This window comes from Tympanuchus pallidicinctus, unplaced genomic scaffold, assembly GCF_026119805.1.
Source record: "Tympanuchus pallidicinctus isolate F22 unplaced genomic scaffold, pur_lepc_1.0 scaffold3, whole genome shotgun sequence".
In the NCBI taxonomy this organism is placed as follows: Eukaryota; Metazoa; Chordata; class Aves; order Galliformes; family Phasianidae; genus Tympanuchus; species Tympanuchus pallidicinctus.
The window spans coordinates 96,282,548-96,303,978 of NW_026294747.1; the positions used below are offsets into that span (position 1 = coordinate 96,282,548).

At 39.0% G+C, this 21,431-nt stretch overlaps 1 protein-coding gene across 7 annotated transcripts in view; it reads left to right on the plus strand.

Moving 5' to 3' along the window:
• The window catches only part of LRRC3B (leucine rich repeat containing 3B), a 44,183-nt gene extending 23,900 nt beyond the window's left edge, over positions 1-20,283 (plus strand). For all 7 annotated transcript variants that reach the window (XM_052692271.1, XM_052692268.1, XM_052692267.1 and 4 more), the window contains exon 2: positions 19,039-20,283. In XM_052692271.1, coding sequence (XP_052548231.1) covers positions 19,202-19,981 — 780 coding nt within the window. In that variant the 5' untranslated portion in view covers positions 19,039-19,201 and the 3' untranslated portion in view covers positions 19,982-20,283. The remainder of the gene's footprint in view (positions 1-19,038) is intronic.
• The last annotated feature ends 1,148 nt before the right edge of the window (positions 20,284-21,431 follow it).

The following is a 21,431-nucleotide window of genomic DNA, read 5'->3' on the forward strand; positions in this document are numbered from 1 at the left end:
GAGCGGAGGTATGGAGCACTTACTTCTCCAATGGCTTGGAGCACCTGAACACCTTCAGAATCTGGTGTTCTGGGAGCCACTAGGATTGCTAGTTTAAGCAAATGTCCTGGTGGAAAATGTAACTGATACCAGGAGATGAGACTAATTACATTGGCTTCACTGGAAGATAGCAAGAGAAAACCACAGAGAATCCTTCAGTGAACATAGTAACAAGATAACAAGTCAGACCCAGTGATTTTCAGTTTGGCAAGCTAAAGACCAGCAGGATATAAAGCCTTTTTTTTTTTATTCCTTTTAAGGCTACAAAACCCACCAGGAGAATTCAGGGAAAACCTCAATGGCTTGTTCCTGTGGAGTTCTTCTTTTCCCTTGACACATATTGCATCTATTTCTGTAGAAGAACACAAGTTGGCCTTAAATTTTCCATGACAGGATTATAAATGAAGGAATAGAAAAATGCATTTCCTGTTACAATTCATTTGGCTGACTTTTTAAAGTTAATAACAATTAATTAAACTGGATGAAATTTTGTTCTGTAAATTGGGTGCAGAAAATGGAATTAAAATCTGCTTACTTTCTGGTCAGTTTAAGTGTCATTTTGTTGCCAAAAAGCTTTGTAAAAAAGGCTTATACTTTCTTTTCCATTCCTTTTCTTCCTTCCTCCTTTCTCTCTCTCTTTCTCTTCCCCTCTCTTCTTCTTTCTCTCTTCTTTCTCTCTTCTTTCTCTCTCCTTTCTCTCTCCTTTCTCTCTTCTTTCTCTCTCCTTTCTTTCTTCCTTTGGCAACATTATTCAAACAGATTGTATGAAAGTAGGCATTCAAATTAGTGTTTTTAATGCATGGAAGTCAGTTAATTGGTTCATTAGGTTCTTAAGAATTTGTTTACCAAAAGTTTGGCCATGTGTGACTTGCTGTCATTTCTAAAATCTCTTTTTAAGGCATTGCAGATCAGTTTTTTCTTTTTTGTGTGTGTATTCTCACTTACTAAGGGCTATTACCATATTGTCAACTCATTAGTTCTTACTCAATTTGCTGATTACAATTTTTGTGACATAAATGAATAAATATTTACAGATTTGGTCCTTAGCTTTTAGATGCTGGTGTAAGCTAAAAAGAGGACCACTAATTTGCTCTACAGTATAATGTCACCAAGCAATAATTCTGTACCTTCACCATTTGTTTGGTAATATATCCATTTCTTAAGGAGCACTGTTGTGGAAACCAGCACAATTTTAATTAATGTTTTCCACCACGTGCCTTACAATTAATATTTTAAAAGCAGAACAGCTTTAATTGGTCTTTTTTACCCACACAAGTCAAAGTGAAAACTGTGCTCAATGGTTAGATATTTTGTAAGCCCAGACAAGTAATATAAAACACATACATCCAATTTCTATTTTTAGGGTTTGCACTTATAATTCCCTCTTTCAAGCAAAGGCACCCTGTGAAGTGCATCTCTTCTGTAAAGATGCAGACTGTACGACTATGTATAACATAAACAGGATATAAAAACATTTCGTTAGGATTTAAATGTTGTGCTGCATAACCTGGAATTATCTCGGTGGAAAGTTATACTGCTTCAGATTTTTTTCCTTGCAATTTTGTTCTTACAGATGTAAGGGAAAGTAATCACAGTGTGTCTCAGATTGGAAGGCACCTCTGATTATTGCTCTGCTCAACCTATCTGATCAAAGAAGTGGCATGTGCAGCAGGTTGCTCAGGACAAGCAGGGTTTTGAATAAGTCAAGAGATGGAGATTCTACATCATCTCTGCAAAATCTGTTCCAAGTTTAATCATTCACGGTAAAAGAAAAACATTATTTTCTTCTATTCAGGTAGTATTCCCTGTATTTCAGTTTATGCACGTTGTCTTTTAGAATCCACCTGGTCTATCAACTGCTTCTTCCAGTACTGTATCACCAGCAAACTTGCAAAAGAGCTCTGTCCCGTTGTCTAAATCATTCACAAGAACACTAAATGGTGCTATCCCTATTACTGACCCCTGGCGTACTCACTTGTGGCTGGATTCCAGCTGGACTTTGTGCTGCTTACTGCAACCTTTGCAAGTCCTCAGTTCCATCAAGTCAGCATAAATAACATTCACTTCTCTCTTGACTCCATGAGATGGGCCAGGCATCCCATCAGGGCCTGTGGGTTTGTGCATGTCCAATGTGACTAAATATTCCTGAGCTTTTTCCTCCTCAGATAGGGATAAAGGAGTCTTCACTGCATGAATTTTTGTGTGTACTTCTGCCCTCTTCTGCACTTGGCCTGGCTATGTGCAAGCTAGGCTGCATAGAGGCATGTAATGTAGCAAGTACAGGCAGCACAGGGATTTCAGAGCTAGTTTGAATGTGTCAGAACAGCGAGGTGGATTAGTCTGTAGTCATGTTCCTGTTGCAGTTGAGAGCTGTCATCTGTACCTGAGCAGGGTTATTTAAGCTAGCACAGCTATTAGAGTTCCAGTCTGCATGTATTTCAGTGTCAAACGGAAAAAAAAAAAAAAAAGCAAAAAAGCAAAAAAAGAACAAAACAAACAAACAAAAAAACACGTGAAGATGCTGTTTCCAGCTCAGCAGGACCCTGACCTGTTTCTGCAGATTTTGGGCTCCCCACTTCTGACAAGTTCCAGCAACTTGTCAGTCCTGCTGTTTATGGGGGCGGATGGCACAGATCATCCCTCTCCTGCTGAGCATGTGCTGCCAGCAGGAAGCATTAGGTTAGGTTTGGTTAGTCAGCCCTGTCCTCCAGAAGAAACTGAACATCCCAACTGAGTGGAGTCAGAGCTGAGAGGCTGCCCATCTTTGGGAAATTTCCTCTACTCTTCCAGCATGGCTCCATCAGCTTTAGATTAATAATAACTTTTAAAATCTCTTCAGTTTCTCAGGGTTCCTTAAAAAGCTGACAGCTCTCAGTGGGTTGAACAAGAATGAGAACTTAGCCTGGCATGGCCTACCAGTTCTGCTCCTGTTCCTGCATGCAGAGGGATGGCTCTGAGTGGGAGCCATGGCTCTGCCTCAAAACTAGTGGGAGATCATGGGTGTTGTGGTAATCAGAACCAAGAGAAGCTCTGCTAACTTCTGGGCTGCTTTCTGCTGGCAGTGCTATGTGGAGAAGTTCATTTACTTTCCTCAGCATATCTTGTTAAGGCAACTTGTTGAGTCAAGGTTGCAATGTGTGTTTGTTTCATGTTAGGATATTCAGAATATAACCTGTATTGAACATCTCATCTTACAGACGTATCCTGTCTCCTCCTCACCACCCATCCAAAGTTCAGCTTCTGATCACGCTAAGATCCTGAGCCCAAGTCCAGGCAAGCAGCAGTCAACAGGGCCACTTTGTTCCCCTCCTACATGAGGGGTTGTGACCTCCAGTGCACAGAAGAAGCAATTTCCTTTTGTTTTGGAGAGGGCTGGCTGAAAGCTGCAAATGGAAAGACTTTTGAAAAAGTAGTCTTTGTAGAGAGTGAGAAAAATGTGGATGAGACTGAAATTTTGCATTTTGGTTGAAATTTTGCATTTTTATGGCATTTTAGAGAGATTGGTTTATCTCTCATGTTCTGAACTTTTTTAAAGCTTTTTTTTTTTTTTTGAAGTTGTCTCAATAAGAATGTAATGTAATTACATGTAACTTACATGTAATTCAGTTTTATGAGAAAATGTATTCCAGTAACACTGAAAAATCCATTGCGATATCAGTAACACTGAAAAATCCATTACGATATCAGTAACACCTTTGATACAAACATTATGAAAAATGCAGCAGAACTAAGAAATGACTTAGGTGAAAATGTGTCACTGTAAAGGGAAGGCTGTGAAATTCTTTTTTTCGCTTCATCCAGCTCAAGTTTTGAGCCAGTTGCACATGTTAATGAGTAAATGTGGAGTGTATAATTTTGCCTGGGGAGTATTTTACTAACCTTAAATAAAATAATTACCAAGAGGTTTTAAATAGAACATTTTTTCTCTCATTTTACCACTAACATTGGTTCTAAGAGAAGGCTAGTATTTCTTTTTTTTATATATAAATAAATGATTGCACTATTAAGACAGCTGTTAAAATAATTGATGGAGAACTAATCACTCATTAAGTTGTTTGTGCTACCATAACAGTAACTCGGTAGTATGAAGTAGTGATCTTGCGGGTTAATGTTTTAGTTGAAGGTGCAAAACACCTTTGGGGCTGATTGTTGACTTACCTATTTTTCCCAGTTTCATGTGAGGCGTTTACATCTGCAAAAGACCATTTCAGTGTTGCACTTTGAAGAATTTTAGAAGGGTTGCTTGCATGAATACTTTTTTTTTTTTGGTGCAGAGGGAATTTGTGTGTCTCAATGAGAAGGGAAGCAGATGAAGTGAGCAAACATATTTGCTTGTAGGACTTGTCAAGGCTCATACCCTAAGGAACCACTTGCTTGCCAGCATGCAGTTTTCTGACAGTTGTGCCATGGCTGCTAGCGTGGCCTCTTCATCCTTCACCTCCTGATGGCTGTGAACATCAGGAAACCACCTCAATTTGTTTCTTCCTATTCAGTGTACCACATGTCATTCATCCTAGCTTTCTTTTTTTCAAGTGCTGTGTTGATCACAGGGATAAATTGTTTTAACTCCAGAGATTTCCGTACAGAGGAATACTCCCACCCGAGCTGGGTCTGTGCAGCTTTCATGCTGAAGAGACATATCCTTTTGCTTGTTCTTTACAAGAACTACAACTGCTGTTTTATTTTTTGCAAACATAGTTTATTTTTCCTTTATCTAGAGACAATACGTTTGGGAGAGGTGTTTGACTGTTTTGGAGGGGGCAGGGTAGCTGATACCAAGAAGCCAAAGATTGAGGAGTACAGCACATGAATGAACTGAGGTCTGAAGGAATACTGTTGATGAGAGTGTGCATCCAAACATTTAGACTGCGCAGTGAATTACCTGTACAGTGGCTACACGTCTCCCTTCTGTGCTCCAGGAAGGTACTTTGGAGCTCAGAGTACCATGAGAGCCCCAGGGGTGCTGTAACATAGCTGTTGTCTGTTAGACACTGGCTGTCTTCAAATTCAGTGCATCTATCATGAATCAGCTTTAAAATTGGTTGTCAACACTGTGTTAACTGAAGCTTAATAGTGGACTGTTCCTCAGGCTAGCAAAGGTTGCAAGGTTTGAAATTATGGTTTGCAAGGACAGGCTTCTCTGTGCAGCTGTGAGAGATGTAAAATCTAACATCTTCTGTAAGCATTCTTGTGGAACACAGACAAACTCTTCCTGAACCACATCCTGACTAGCACTGGAAGCATGCGTAGCACCACAGCATTGTGAAATTGTTTTATTGTATATGAACTGGTCTATTATCCTCACCATCAGTAAGGAGAGGCAGTGTGGAACTGAAAGCAAGAAGGGAGGGAGTCAGAAGTGCAGGAGGTGCTCAGATAGGAGCCAGACTCTGGAGAAAGGACCAACATTGGTGGAACATTGTGGTACTACATCAATGATGACTCAAAGGTAGGGGAATGAGCAGTGTAGTGCTTCCTGTGATGGAGAGCATAAAGAAGAATTTAGATGTGCCATTCTTCAGTTTGTTTTACCACTTTTCATAGTATGCAGATGTGGATTTTATAATGTGGTTGCATTGCCAATTTGTACTTGTTTGAGGGTCCTCAGCTGTTGATTTGTGTTCAGATGTCTGGTTGAATGCATAAAAGAAGTAAAGGTGCCTTTGCAGTTCATTGATTATTAACCAAAAGGAAAGTAGATCAGTTAGCAATACCCCTCTCTTGCCAAACATAAGTAAATTTTAAATAAGGCTATAGAGACAATCTCTGCCAAATTAGTCAAGGGGAAGATGCTGCTGCTAATGGTGAATTGATTCATGTCTTTTTTGCTAGCTCCCAGAAAATTGGTGTTTTTTGTAGTACACATTATAGTCACAAATTTCCCTGGACTTCAGGTTGTAAGAGGGTCTCCTGCAGTCTCATGAGCTGTGATGGCCTCTCGGGCAGTGACTGTGAAGTGTGGAACTTCCTCACTCCACAGTGTGAGCACAGCTATGACAGCAGTTTTTTCCTTTTTTGCTATTCCTGCAATTGCACAGGTGTTTCTGTCAGCCTTGAACTCCTCTGCATATCCCTGCTCTTCTGTCCCCCATCTTTTTGTCCTTGTAGTTCTATCAGCAAAACAAAGTCCTCTTTGTTGCTCAGTTGTGCCCCTAAGTCCCGATACGTGTTTCTGACAGAAAAAGCTGGAGAGTGGCTTTGAATTTGTATTATTTCATCTGGGGGAAAAAGGTAAAAATAATTCTCAACTTCAAAAGAATGTCCATTATTTATCTGCTCTGCCATTACATTTGTTTCTCCAATAAATATATATATATTAGAAGTTGTTCTGGGAGAGAAACAAGTGATCTTGTTTTACTTATCACGAGCCAGAATATTTTGAGGGAGTGTGGATGCATGGGACATGTACTGGCAGACAAAGCCGTTCTTCTAATTATGCTAAACACACCTCACCAAGAGTTGCTGCTGTTTTAGGAATGAGAGAAGAATGGAATACATGTGCCAAGTGCTGGGGACAGATTCATTTCATCCAATGTGATTTTTATATGTCTTGTTAGAAATGAATGGATTAGCAACTGGGCAGGGATTGCAGGTGACACGGCAAGAGTTGGCATAGCAAAGAAAACCTGGGGCCACCTGGATTCTTGTAGTGAGTGAAAAAATGCAGTTTTATGACTCTCCTGGAATCAGACTGAAATGAGAATGGTAATAAACAACTTCTGTGCTAATAGCAGGGTGCCTTATCGTGCAGGTGGTTTGGAACAGAAGTGAGTGCCTTTAAGCATTGTTTTATGGTGTTACACATTTCAGGCTGAAAAATGGCCATAAGCTTTATTACTTTAATATTAACGCTTTTTCATTACTCTCTCTTTTTCCCTCCTGGAAACTGCTGCATTCATCCATTATAAAGTGGCTCACATTTTTTTCTCCTCTCCTGCCATTTCTCACAGCATGAGGAGGGAAAGGCAAGTGGGTGGCAGGAGGTACAGTTGAAGACATAACAGCATTGCAGCCCTTCCCACCTGGAATCCCATGCTGCTGCCAGCTATCACCTGCTGGGGAACCATGCAGAGCCCTCAGGGATGAGACACCAAGACACAGCGTGACCTGTGATAGGACTGCTGCTATTATATGGGCTTCTCCCATTTGGGTTTTCCATCCTTGGTCTGTGCTGGTAGGAAAAGGCTTGGCAGTGCAGATGTAGATATGCAGTACCTGTGCTGAGGTAGTTCTTCCTCATTTGTGTTGTGGTAGGGCTTTGAGCTTGCTGGAGAGGGGCCATGTTTGTTTTTATGACACCCAATTCCTGAATTCTTTTTCCTACTCTAAATACATCATTTTTATCTCAGTGCCAGTACCAACTGTAACTAGAGTTAAATTTTCCCTACCATTGCCTCTACTTGTTTTTCACTTTTTAAAAAGCCTTAGGAAAATAAATCGTGCCCTGTATGTCTTTAAATTTCATTATCACGACCTAACTTAATTTACTATAAATTATTTCTCCCTGAGTTTCTTCACCTGTGAACTTGCAGCCCCCAGTGTCTTGCTCACTGGATCATTGCCCAGCTAATCAGGATTTTTTTTCTTCACAACCCTTGCTTTTTGTATCAGCTAGCTTTGCCAAAGTCAGCTTGGCTGTATAAACTCTGTGGGGACGCACAGAAAGTTGATAAATTCTTGTCTTTAAAATAAGAGTTTTATTGAACTGAGTTTGACTCTCTTCCTGTCGTGCTCTAGTAACTGCTAATAAAGACCTTTCCTCCCTTAGAAAATAAGTGACTTCTGTGCCTTGTTCTCATCTTGGAGGCAGCCATTGCAATGCTTTCTTCTCACTCTTCCTTTCTTTTCTTTTTTCCTTGGGAAGAATGACTGAGTGGCAAATCTCTGCTCACTCACTATTGAGCAGCTGTGTCTTGGTTTTGTTTCTTAGCAGTTAGATAAAATCTGATAAAGGCTGGTGTTTATTTCCACTGAGAAATGCCAATCCATTTTCTCTTTAGAGCTGTTCCTATTATTTAGCAATTGTTGATAAACAACTTTTATTTCAGCCCCCTGAACACTGAAGGCTCGCCTCTCACCAAGCTGCTGGGTTGCAGCCAGGCTCAATACTTTGCCAAGTAAGGGTCAGAGAACCCTTAGAGAATTTCAGCCTCCTGTGTCAAGCTGTAATATCAACTTCTTATCATCGTACATCCTCAGACGAGAAACATAGACTGCAAATTTTTTATGACTTCAAAAAAATATTACATGGTTTTAAAAAATAAAAGAATTCTACCTGACTTCTTGGGAACCCTTGGGGCAGTCATTTTGGATGGAAGACATTCTGATTGTTGCTTAGGTGAACACATGTAATCTGTGGAGTCCTTTAGTGGCAGCTGAGTCTCTAAGGTAACTCAGCAGCACGTTACAAAAATAACCAGTGTTCTTATTCTCATCTGGAGACAAGTGTTAGCAATCATGTGTTTCTGATGAGCAGCATAACAGAATCATAGTTTGTTTGTTTTTTTAATCTTTCTAATTCTTGCTTATCACCTAGGTCTTAGTGGAGCAGACATATCAGCTAGATGAATTTCTTGATGGAAAAGTGTATTTAGCTATTACAGTGAGTGCTGGTGGAAGTGAGTTTTCTGGGTGAGGTCTCTTTGAAGGCATGCTGTTACCACCTAGTGTGGGATGGTACAAGTACACTTGGTGCAAGAGGTACTGCCTCGTGCACATGGCAGTCTCCTCAGTTTGATCATGCTCAGGTCTGACCTAAATTACTGGGCTCAATATGGAGTTTACTGGTAAAACAGCACGTCATAAGATAGGCAGGGGGTCAGATTAGATGATCTAATGGCTCCATCTGGCCTTAAACTCTTAATTAGGGAAATGCTGCCAGCACAAATGGCGTTGAAGCTTTTCACTGCTAGATTTTACTTGCCTGGGAGATCCTTAGCTGAAATGCAGCCGTGGAGGTTGTGCGTGAGCTGGCCTTTTCCTAGGGCTCTAATGCTGAGCAGCAGAGCTAAAAGCTCTGGGTCCTGATGAGAAGCTGCTAACCTTGCTTTCACAGAAATGCAAAAGCTCCATTTCTAATTCTTTCAGACTGTTGCATGTTCAGCTTGTACAACTGTAATGATAGCTAAATATAGGAATCTATTATTAGCCTGGTACTATTGCATACGTTGAAAGAAAATAGATATGCTTCTCTGGCAAGCTGATGAAAAAGAAATGATAGTTATTTGAAGCTGTTAGTGGATTAAACTACTAAAAGTGAGGATGTGGTTTTGGTGGTGGGTGGTTTGATATGGCAGAGGTTTATGATACTTTGCTTGATATCTTCAGTGCAGAAACATGAAGTGTATATTTGTGCATTGCTGCAGATGTGCTCATTGCTCTCCCATCTTTGCAAGTCAGTAGTGTGCCAGCTGAATAATCACTGACCCAGCAAAACCAGCATCACTGATCAAACTGTTTCTTCAGCAAGCCCAAATGGCTTGTAGTTAACTCAGCATGTCATTTGATTCCAGAAGGTCATTTCAATGCCATCTGAAAGCTGCCTAATTGTTTATTGATAATAATTATTTCATACTTACACTCTCTTTCACAATTTTCTGAAATTCATTGAACTTAACTACTTTACTTTTGATGGTAAGACGTTGTGGTATTGCACTATTTAAGCTTCACTTGTAGAATTTACAATTGGGAATTTCAAACTATAGGATTTCTCAATATAAAAACTGCTACACTTCTATTTTTTTTTTTTTTTTTTATGAGATTATCTACTTTTGAATGCCTCATAGAGGTCCTGTTATTATACACCCAGCCTATTTCAAACCACAAGGAGCTGAATAAAAAGCTGCTGTCCCCTACAGTAATTTTAGTTTGTGGTTTCTTACCCCTGCTTCCAGATTATTTTCTTCCAGAATAATTGCTCTGGAAGTATGTTTCTTTTATTTCTTTTATTTGTAGCCTCATCTCAGGGATGTTAATCATATTGCTTCATTTTAGTAGTAGCTTCTACTGTCCTGGTTTCTTTCCTTCCAAATTCCTAGTGCCATGGATTGTTGCTCTGTATTTTTGACACAGGGCAGTTGTGCATGGAAAGAAATAGCTTTCGTTTCCTGTGATTTAACACATTAAGGTAACATAGATGCTAGCAATAAAAATACGTGAAAGTGGATGCTGATCTATCTCTGTGGCACTGTCTCTGCTCACATCTCTATTTCTTTTTGAGCTGCCTTACCCTAAATGTGGTTCCATCTGCAGTGACCCTTAGCAGTTCCCAGAAGCCTGTTCTATGGCAAAGAGAAGCAACTTTTAGTCATGGTGTGCTTCGTTCTCCTCCTCCCTTCGCAGTCTTATTTTGAAGTCTGTAACATCTTATTTCTTCTAGAGCTCCCCAGTGCTTGGGTATCAGCAAGCCAGCAGCTGTCTTGCTGGCTGCTTCGTGCAACCGTTGTCAACTTTACAGAGCTGCTAGCGTGTTCCTTGCTGAATGGTCCCTTCAGGTTTGCAGGCTTATTTCTGCCTTGCTGACTTTATTATCAGCCCAGTTTCCCCAGCCTAATTACAGCTCCTCTCTTCTCATTGTCTGGTAAGCTACACGAATGTTTGGATGAACCTCTAAATGAACCTGAGGATAACAGTTTACAGAAAACAAATAAGCACACTTCAAAGTAAAAGAAGAGTCTCTAGACAGTCTAAATCTTGCTCATCTTTGCAAGATGATACCTTGAAGGCCTGTAAGTTTCTGATAACACTTCTTTGTTATGCTGTGCAAAATAAGAATGAGATTTTCATTTGGACAAGGACACCATCTGCAGTCACCAGATGCAGTTATCAAGATTAAATTGCAAGAGTTGTCACTGATTATGCTGATAATCATTGAGGTGATCAGTGTAATTATCATGAGATCAAGACATTTTCTCTGATATGGTACTGTGGAATTGAGTTGAAGAAGCATCCATCATGAGCTACTGGGTAAGGTCAGAACATGGCACTTTTCTTTTCCTTTTGGATCATGTTCTTTTATAAGATGGAATAAAATAGATCAGCAAATACTGTGAAACTGACCGTCTGTTTTGAAAACATTTTCCATTGGATTCTATCAGTTTTGTTGAAAGCCTCCTTCACTGCCTGTCTATGAAAAGCACCTGTCCATTTAGTTCATACCCATGCTTTAGAACAGCCTTTATTCTGAGTCTTCTTACCTGAAGAAGATAAAACATTTATATTTCATGTTATTTTAACCCTTCCAAATATTTTTTCATAGTTTAAATCATCTGGAGTTTTGGCTGGCTTACTTTTGGAACATATTGTTTTGCTAGAATATAATAGTTTTAATGATGTCACAGAAAATGTGACTAAAAGTGGATAGAATATGATCTTAAATGCTAAACAGTGGTTTTGAATATAATGCACAAGAATAATTAATCTAGAAACAACTTATATGGCTTTGGAGAACATATCAGACAATTATTTGTCTGTGTTGGAGCATTTCTGTTAATCATCTGTAATACTGTTCCTCATGTACTGATGTAGTGGTAAAACAAATCCATTCTGCAGAAGTGTTTACTGAAGAGTGAGTGGCCTATCTTTAGCCTCTGTTCACTCTTTTGTATCTGCTGTTCACTCTTTTTGTTATCAAGCTGATTTCTTGCAAATACAAAGATGAATGATGTTCAACAGTTGATGATATTCAGTTTATGTTTTCTACTTTTTATTTTTCTCTCACTTCGTGTTGCACTCATATGCACTGGGAGCGTATGTGATGTTTTGGTTCCTTTTTCAAATGGCACAGATATGCAGTCAGAATGTTGTTCACACATCCTAGCAGTGTATTGCTCAGGGAAAGGATGAGAGTTTTTGTAGTCAAAATCGTCTGATGACGATGCAGGTGAAAACTGAAGAAAGTGGGCAGCATTAAGCATTAAAGCAAGGGATGGTGATGGTGACAGCGGAAGTGTAAAACTGTGTTCAGTCTTTGTTAGGCTAAGAACATCCCTGATAGCTGTTCCTTTAATTTCCGTCAAGCATATCAAATTCAATTCCAGGAATATGTTGCCTCAGAAAACTTTCAGAAGAAAAGCATCATAGGGAACATAGAAGATAATTGCTAATATTTTTCTTCTGCCACTGATCTGTTCTTATATCTGTTAAGCTTCACATCATTATTTATCGTCAGAGAGTTATAAAATAATTTTTGACTTGAGATGAAAAGGGAGAAAAGTCAAATATATTTTTACCATGAACACAACCCATCAATCTTAAAGTGCTGATTCATTTGCCCACACAGTATAATTAAGTAAGCTGTTAATCTATAATAAAGAGTAATAGATTTGGTGATCTCACAATCAGAAAGTAATTATAGCTTAAAATGTTCTTTTGGCTTACCTTAACCATTTTATCATTCTGTAATTGTTAAGAGAAAGTATTCAGAGCTGTAAGATCTATAAACTTGCACCTATGCTATTTGCTCCTGCCACTAGAAACATCTTGCCATGAGCAGCTGTTAGAAAGATGTCTGTTATGGAAGATTTTGGGGAACAAAATATTGATGTGCATTCCAAGCAATGTCTTGAGGGAGAATATTATAGTTTGAGTACATTTGGTGTTTCATTAGATAATGAATCCATTATGTAATTGAAGTTCAGGCTCACACTGATTAATCGTGACATTTCAATTATTCACTGAATCGATGATCTTTTGCACCCCCTTTCCCCACCTCATTTGCTGTTGGCTTCTGTTCATTTTTTTATTACTGCTTTAGGATTTCATTGTGGCATCCTCTGAGATCCTGAAAGTCTTCCCCTGCCAGAGACGTTCTTTGGGGAATTTAGGTCGCCTGGCACCTTACAGGCAGCTCTTGGCACCTCTCTGGTTTGCTGATGTCCTGTGGCTTCTGCTCAGCTCCAGTATACAGTTATCCTTGCTTTCCAGCTCTGTACTTAGAGTAGCCGGGCAGGATTGTCCCTCAATGTGCACAAACCCTGGTGGTAAATATCTTTGGTTTCAGTAAAACCAGGTAAATTGGGTCCTAAGTTCTTCTGCAAACTAGACTGCTTGAATGGGGGAATTACTTCTGAATATTAACCTGCAGCCTCCAGCTTATGGCTGTCTTGTTAATACTAATTGCAAGATAATATTTTTAGATACAAGCTAGCGTATGTCTATATTAATTGGCAAAAAAGGAATAAAAAGACATGAAATATAGCTATCTTTAGCTGTGGACAGTAAGGCTGGCTTGTGCATGTGCTGTAACAAATACACTGGTGTCACAGGAAGATGAATTGAAGGAAAATAATTCATTAAAAAGAGAATTTGTTTCGTCAAAAGGTAGTTTGATGAACTGATTTAAAGCAAAGGTAGTTGATATGGCAAAGTCCCATTTTAATAGAGAAGTAAGAGACTAGATTTATCAATGAGCATGTCTTTTCTGAATACCAAGACAGTGTCTTCAAGAAAATTGTAATAATAGTGTCAGATATTTCAAACCTATAAAATATCTCAGTAATGGATTGGAAGTCAGATAAAACAGTGATCTTGTTACAGTGTTCCCTTTTAATGGATTTTTAGTTGTAAAATTTTAATATTTATTCAAAGTTCTAGTTTACTTTAATGGATAACTAAGAAAAGAGGTCTGTAGAAAAGTCTTGTCTAGTTCATAATTCTTCCAATCAGTTCTTTCTGGAGCTCAGAAGTGACTGATCAAACAGATTGAATGCAATCATTATGCAGCTGACAGGCCACCCCCTAGGGTTGGTCAGCTGGCTTCTGTCTTTTTCCTCTTCCCATTCTTACTTGCTGGTTTAAGCATGTAAACACCACCTGCAAGAAATTCCTCTATAATCATGTCACCTTCAGTAGTAACAACTACAAGCTAGCCCCAGATGCTGAGCATATCTCGTTAGCACTGACCTGAGAGTGACATTGCTGAGATGAGAGATGCAATATTTTTCATCAGGGAATCCAGTTTTGAAGACAAGAGGAGAGATTAGTCTAGCATATTACTAATAAAGAAAATGCTTTCACTGAATTTCCTTCAGACGTGTGCCATTTAACCTTCTTGGCACACAACTAAGATGGTGCAAATTGCTCAAATGCCAAAGAAGGCATAATTTAGTTTATGGAATACACACAGATAATCATGCCTGAGATGGAGCTCTCTCTTGGCGTAAGAGATCAGCAGTGAAAAGCATTTGTAGCCAGACTTTTTGATCCCAGAAGCCACATAAAAAAAATGCGAGCATAAAAAACTATGCTCTACTTTTCATACTATGCTCCCAGAGTTGACTCCACAAGTTTTCCTTGCTCCTTTGGCCTCCCCATCTTCCCACAGAACCCAGTGCTGTGGTAGCTGACCTTAGCATCACTCATGTTTTTGGGACAGCATTGCAGTCCCTTTTCTCACACGAGGCACTTTACGTGCTTCTGCCTTTTGTTCTTCTTTTGTAACTCATTTTGTGTCATACCCTTGTCCTGTCATACCTTTGTAATCATGTGCAGTCTCTGGAGAGATTGCACCCAGAGGATAAAAACCTGTTGTATGGTATTTGCCCATTGGCAGGGCTGCACTTTTGTTCTTGGGTTATGACTTCAAGGGGCAGCTAACTGTCCCAGTCAGTTATCAGTCAAATAGATGTGATGAGCCATCTTTAAGCAATATAAATGATGTCTTATTGTGCCTTTTGTTGTCTTATTACTGTCGTAAACAAAAAACTCTTAGTCTGTTTCAGTGTCACTTTTATGCTGTTCTCTGTGATGTTTATAGGATTTCCTAAATCTTGCTCTGAAGACACAGTGGCATAAATTATATTTAAAGTAATCTTGTCATGGTCTTTCTGTATGATTTGGCTAAGTTTTCAGGCCCTTATTTCCAGATGGATAGCTAGCAGCACTAATGCTTCTTTACCTTGCTGAATTTTATGTAGGGAGAAGTTATTAATTAAATACTTGAATTAGTAATATTGTAGATGCTAAGCACTCAGATGCCAAGATATGTTTATACACTTCGCTTGTCTGAAAGGCAGACATCTGCAAGAGCCTGACACCTGGAGCTTTGGTTGAACACTCACTGTGTATTAAAATCAAATGTACACATCTTGAAATCCTCAAGGAAAGCACATTTTCTCACGTTGCTGGGTGCTTGTACAGAATGGTCATGGGGGAGCACAAAAAAAAAAAAAAAACACAGTTAAAATGGCAGGCTGTAAAAAGTTCATTTGTGTTGTCTGCACTCTAAAGTTTTATTGCCCTGCAGTATTTGACTTATATGTTAGGTTTTCTGCGTGTCTGCTTGTATTTTAGAAGTGTACACAAAATATCTTTCTGTGCCATGCTGTTATCTGTCCTTGAGCATTGCTATCATTTTTCCTATGCCTTTATTTACTTGATAATTTATTTTTCAGTGGTTTTTTTTTTATTTACAGATTTCCAACTAACTTATATGGTTGTCGTAATTCTATGCCTTCCATCTCTTTTTCTGTAGTCTTTAATTTTCCTGTCTGCTGCGTGTCTCTGTCTTTATTCAAATCTCCATTACCTTCTTCTTTATTTAATGCATTCTAGGCTGAGAAAATCTGATAGATGCTCCAGAAGTCAAAAATCTTCCTTTTGGCACTGCTAAAGTTCAGATCCTAGTTCTCTTTTCTCTTGTTGCAGTTGGTAGGATGCCTGAAAATAAAGGATGTGTTTGATATGGATTTGTTAGTGGATCTCAAACCTCAGATATGGCATAAGATATTCTGATTATGGAAGTTTTGAAAGCTCTGCTTTCCTTGACTGATGCTCAGTCACATTGGATTGTTTCCAGTTAATTTACTGTGAATTCTCTGAGCTTTATTCTTGCTCAGCGAAGTTTTTGTTGACTAGATTGTTAATTACGGGTTTAAACTTGTATTTGCTCTTTTAACAACTTAGAACAGTGGGAGTTTTTCTCCCTCTTTATCCATTTAGTCAGTACTCTCTTATGAAGAGGCATTGCTTCATTAAACATTTTCCTGCTCAATCTGTAATGATCCTACTCCTTCCACTCTGAACACATTAATATGTTAAAGAAAAAGAGCTTCACTTGTCTTCATTGGGCTGAAGACATCATACGTTTTCTTTGGTGGGTAAGGGATCTTTGACACATTACAATTGCTGTGGAGGTCTCAGGATCTGTGGTGTAATTTAGGTTGGTTCATGAATGTTTTCCCACACTTGTATAATATTAATGAATACTCTTATGGAGAAAAGCTGAAATCTGGTGGCATTAGCAGAGATGTTAGTGTCACATTTCTCATGAGTGGCTATCCAGGGACTAATAGTAATCAAAGTCTTCAGAGTTCATAAAGCTAATTCTGATATATTTATTACTACGTCATTGATACTGTCTTATGCTGGTGCTGGTGTAGATATAGAGAGATGCAAAGTGCTAAAACACCATCTTTTGGGTGATTTTTTTTTTCATTGGGGTTCTGGTAGTCTTCATTTTAGCCTGTAAGAAAGCAAATATGATGCATAATCACAGAATCACAGAATCACCAAGGTTGGAAAAGACCTACAAGATCATCCAGTCCAACCATCCACCTATCACCAAAAGTTCTCACTTAACTATATCCCTCAACAGAAAATCCAAACGTTCCTTGAACACTTCCAGGGTTGGTGACTCCACCACCTCCCTGGGCAGCCCATTCCAGTGCCTGACCACTCTTTCAGAAAAGTAGTAATCCTCACAGTTTGGTGAAAACAGCAGGATTTTTATGCCTTTGCAGAATTAAATGTCTAAGATAACTGCGTCTCTTTGCTCTTTTACCTCAGTCTATACTGGCAGTAGGACTCCAATATCACTGGTGGAAAGCCATTGTGTACAAGTAGTAGGTAATGAGATGATGCCTACTACTTTTGTGATGGTGAGTTGAACCAGTCTTTTACTCTCTTGGTGCAGCATGGTAGTGAGACCCATAAACACGGAAGAAAAAGAAAATAGGTGGCTGTGTTCCCTGGGACAGCCCTTTTTACTGCAGCAGCCCAGGCTGTGGGAGGGTGAAGCAGATTGCCAGCACTGAGTTGCCAGAGCGAGCTGCCACCGCCTCCAGCTTGGCCTCTAAATGGGCTGCACATTTTGGCAAGTACTTAGCACTTTTGGGCAGGCTGGGAAGAAACAACTTCTGTAGCTTGTCTCCTTCAGTAGCAGATTTCCGTCTGATCTGAATTTGTGACCAAAGAGCCACAGGGAGAAATGGCACCTAGTGCAATGGTCGTCTTTCTCGTGACACCTCTTTCCTAAGGGCTCCTCTCTGCTGTCTGTGGAGATGCTGCATCACCTCCCTTTCTGCTTCATGTTCAGCTTACTTGGTTTTGTAATGCTTTTACATTGATAGGGTTAACTCTGCAATAGAAATTGCTAATTCCCTTTCTATTTAAGAAAAGAAAGAAATTTCAGGGTAGGGGCCCTTCATGCTACAGAGCCCAAGCATAAGCTTTCTGTTTATCTTCTTGGGCAATCTCTCTCTTGATCAGTAAATAAGCTGACAAGTAGTGATACAGGAAGTTGCAATGAAACATGTTCTTTTTCCATTTCCAAGCCGTAGAAATGAAGCAGCCACGCATAACATACATACTTATAAGATGTTTTTTCCTGTAGGGTTACTGACATTCTGACAGTCATCAAGAAGGGATAAATAAAAATTGAACTGTAGGTTTGAAGTACTCTGTGACACATTTAATCCGTATGTGATGTGCCAGAACTGCAGTTAGTATGTGAATTCTGCTATGAGTGCAATACAATTTCTTCTTTTTCCCATAGAATTGCACACATCCTTCCTGCAGGGATTTTGTTGTTCAGCAGACTACACTGTGTGCTGGAAAAAAAAAATTCATTTATATGTAAATACAACCTGAAGGCTGCAAATATCCAAGCTGCTACAAAGACAGAGGGGGCATGTGCGTGAAAACAAATGGACCTGTTGTGGTTAGAAATTTGTAGTTTGCCATAATAGGGGAAAAAATAAATGAGGTTGTCTTTCCAACCTTATAGGTCAGCATTTCAGACTTCTGTATTTGTGTTCCAATTAAAGAAGAAAATGGAAAAGCTTCTGGATATTTACTATTTTTAAGCCAGCTTGCAAGGGGAGAAGAAACAATATTTTTCATGTGTTCTATTAGCAAATTACATGCCATGAATAACTTTTTTTGTTTGGCTTGCACATAGTTTTGTGTGAGGTTTATTTAATGTGGGGAGGCTTGGCAAGGGAGGCTTGGCAAGGCTTTGGCAACTGCTACATTTATTTCTTTCTCTCTATCTTAAATGTAAAGAAAATTTTCAAGAAACTAGTGGTGTAAGTGATTTCTGTGAGTCTCAACAGTAGCTCACAAAATACTGAGAGGTACAGGAAATGAGAATGCAGCAAGAAAGAAATGGGCAGACAGCAGGGAGATGATAAATGTTTGTGGTGACTTCCAATATTATTTAGTTTACTAATTTATCGATGATATTGTTACGGATATAGTTTAAATATTTCCCTGCTGTGATACTTTGATTTGGACCAAAAATAACATAAATTGTTTTGAGATAAGTTCACATTAACCACCACTATTGCCTCACTTGCCTGTCACTATTTCTGGAGATCCAAATCCTAACTTCTGCTAATGCACCTTCTACATTAGCGAGGGAAAATGTGATTTACTTTTATGGATATTTTAGAAAAGTCTGCTTTAAAAACAACAACAACAACAACAACAACAACAAACAAAAACAGTGCCTTCTTTAATAAGTATTAAAGCCTAAGCTGGTGCAATTTGGACTGAGTTTAGTCTATCGTCCTAAAAACGTCCCAGGGATTTATGTACTAAACTCATTTTAATGCTAATAGGAGGTACTTGAATAAATACTCTGTTGCAGTGGTAGGACAATAGATCATTTATTTTGTGGTGTGGTATTGTCTTTCACTTTCACTTAATTTTATTTCTTTAAAAAAAAAAAAAGTTGGAGTTGGAGTTTATGGTATAAGGAACTTTTTTTCCTCTTTGCAGGTGTGTTTTTAAGAAGAGTAATGACCATGAGGAAGTCCACATGTTAGTGAATTTTTACTAATCCCACTGAAGAAAATGAAGCCACACTTCAGCTTCACCGATCCTTTTCCCACCACTTTTGGCTGAATGAGAAATGGTCGTGTGATTATGCTGACACCCCAGCATGCATTTGGTAGACCTGTGGTTAACTCGTTCCCTCTCCATGTGTCTACTCTTACAAAGTTTTGTCCTCATGATACTGTGCTTTCATTCTGCCAGTATGTGCCCAAAAGGCTGCCTCTGTTCTCACTCTGGAGGTTTAAATGTCAGCTGTAGCAATGCAAACCTCAAGGAGATACCCAGAGATCTTCCACCAGAAACAGTCTTACTTTATTTGGACTCCAATCAGATAACATCTATCCCCAATGAAATTTTTAAGGATTTGCACCAACTGAGAGTCCTCAATTTATCAAAAAACGGGATTGAATTTATAGATGAACATGCCTTTAAAGGGGTGGCAGAAACTTTGCAGACTCTGGATTTGTCCGACAACAGGATTCAAAGTGTGCACAAAAACGCTTTCAACAACTTAAAGGCCAGAGCCAGGATTGCAAACAACCCATGGCACTGCGACTGCACACTGCAGCAGGTATTGAGGAGTATGGCCGTCAACCATGAGACGGCCAACAATGTCATCTGCAAGACCTCTGTGCTGGATGAACATGCTGGGAGGCCATTCCTCAATGCTGCCAATGATGCTGACCTCTGTAACCTTCCCAAAAAGACTACCGATTACGCCATGCTGGTCACTATGTTTGGCTGGTTCACCATGGTGATCTCATACGTGGTTTATTACGTCCGGCAAAATCAGGAGGATGCAAGGAGGCACCTTGAATACTTGAAATCCCTGCCAAGCAGGCAAAAGAAACCAGATGAAGCCGATGACATTAGCACTGTGGTATAGTATTCCGAATACAATGACTGCCTTTGCGATGGAAAACGGATTCGGATGACACCAACACCAGAGGTTTACTTCTAACATTCATTGTAAACATTAAGACTTTTTTTTTTTCCCCGTTTAACTGAATTACGCCATGTTGAGCTTTCTAACAGAGAGTTTTGTCTGGGCGGTATACTCTAATTGTTTCTCTGGTATTCTAAAGCAAGTGAATTAATATGTAAACCTTAGTTTAGACCCATTCCACTATTTAATAATGAAATTTATTTTTTTAATTTAAAAAAGATAAATAAAAGCGTAAATTTGAACCATGTAAAACAGAGTTATTTATTGATCAGAAGCCTGTCTGGTGCCAGGGCACTTTGGGAAATGATCAGTGCTTGTGAGGTGGAGAATGAGAGCCATGATAAAATGTGCTATGAGAGGTACAACAGTAGAGAGTTCCCAAAAGGCACTTCTCCCCCCATGAAGAGCTGGTGAATGGCAGCTTATTTTTTGGATAGGAGAGGAACACAATATGGGGATAGCAAAGTGCTCTGAGTTCAGGAGAAAGGCATGGAAAATTGTGTAGGAACCTGGAGGGTGTTTTGGAAGTGCTGGGGAGAAACCGAGATGAAGGAGCAACATTTGAGGATACCAATAAGAGGTAAGTGGGGAAATGTGGACAGTTTTCATCATACACCCACGAGCTTCAAGTGGGTGTCCTGAGGACTGGAGAAGACAGCAGGATGGCAAAAGCAAATTTAGTCATACTGTTCAAACTGAACAACTGACAGTGATGGGAAAAAAATAAATAAAATTATTTTTTAAAATCTGTATATGGCCTCACAATTCTAAGTGGCATCATCTTTTTAAGAGACTGAACAAAGGAAATGAAGATGTAGGCTGAGCATGTTCTGTTGCATGTTAGAAAAATATTTTTATATTATCCTATGGATTAATGCTTAGCAAAGTAGCAAACTAATGATGTTAACTCAGCCTTGAGTATAAAATGGTTATTTTGTAGCCCTGCTGTCTTCAGGAATATGATAGTTTTCTTTTTTTCGCAAATGAAAGGAGCAAATTCGCAACATTTCTATTGTTCTTTATCAGCATAATGAAATGATGTTTATTTCACAGTCCCTTTAGATCCAGCCCAAGTTACACTGAAATATGGACTGTAGCAGTGTGGATTAAAAAATGTAAAAAATATTGCTTTGGAAAAACAAGTTTTAAAGGACAGCCTTAAATTTATTTATTTTTTAAAATCCAACGTAGTATCTCCCATTAGATTACCTATATGTAGATTGTTTCTGTTAAAACCATAATCTTTTAGATTTTAGAGGCCACATTCTTGTTTATCTTTTTTCTTCTAGGAGCAGTATTAAAAAAATAGCACTTTTAAAATTTGTTACAAAGCATTGAGACAATAGGGACTTTTTTTTTCTCCTTTTTAATTTTTTTTTTTTTTTTTCCT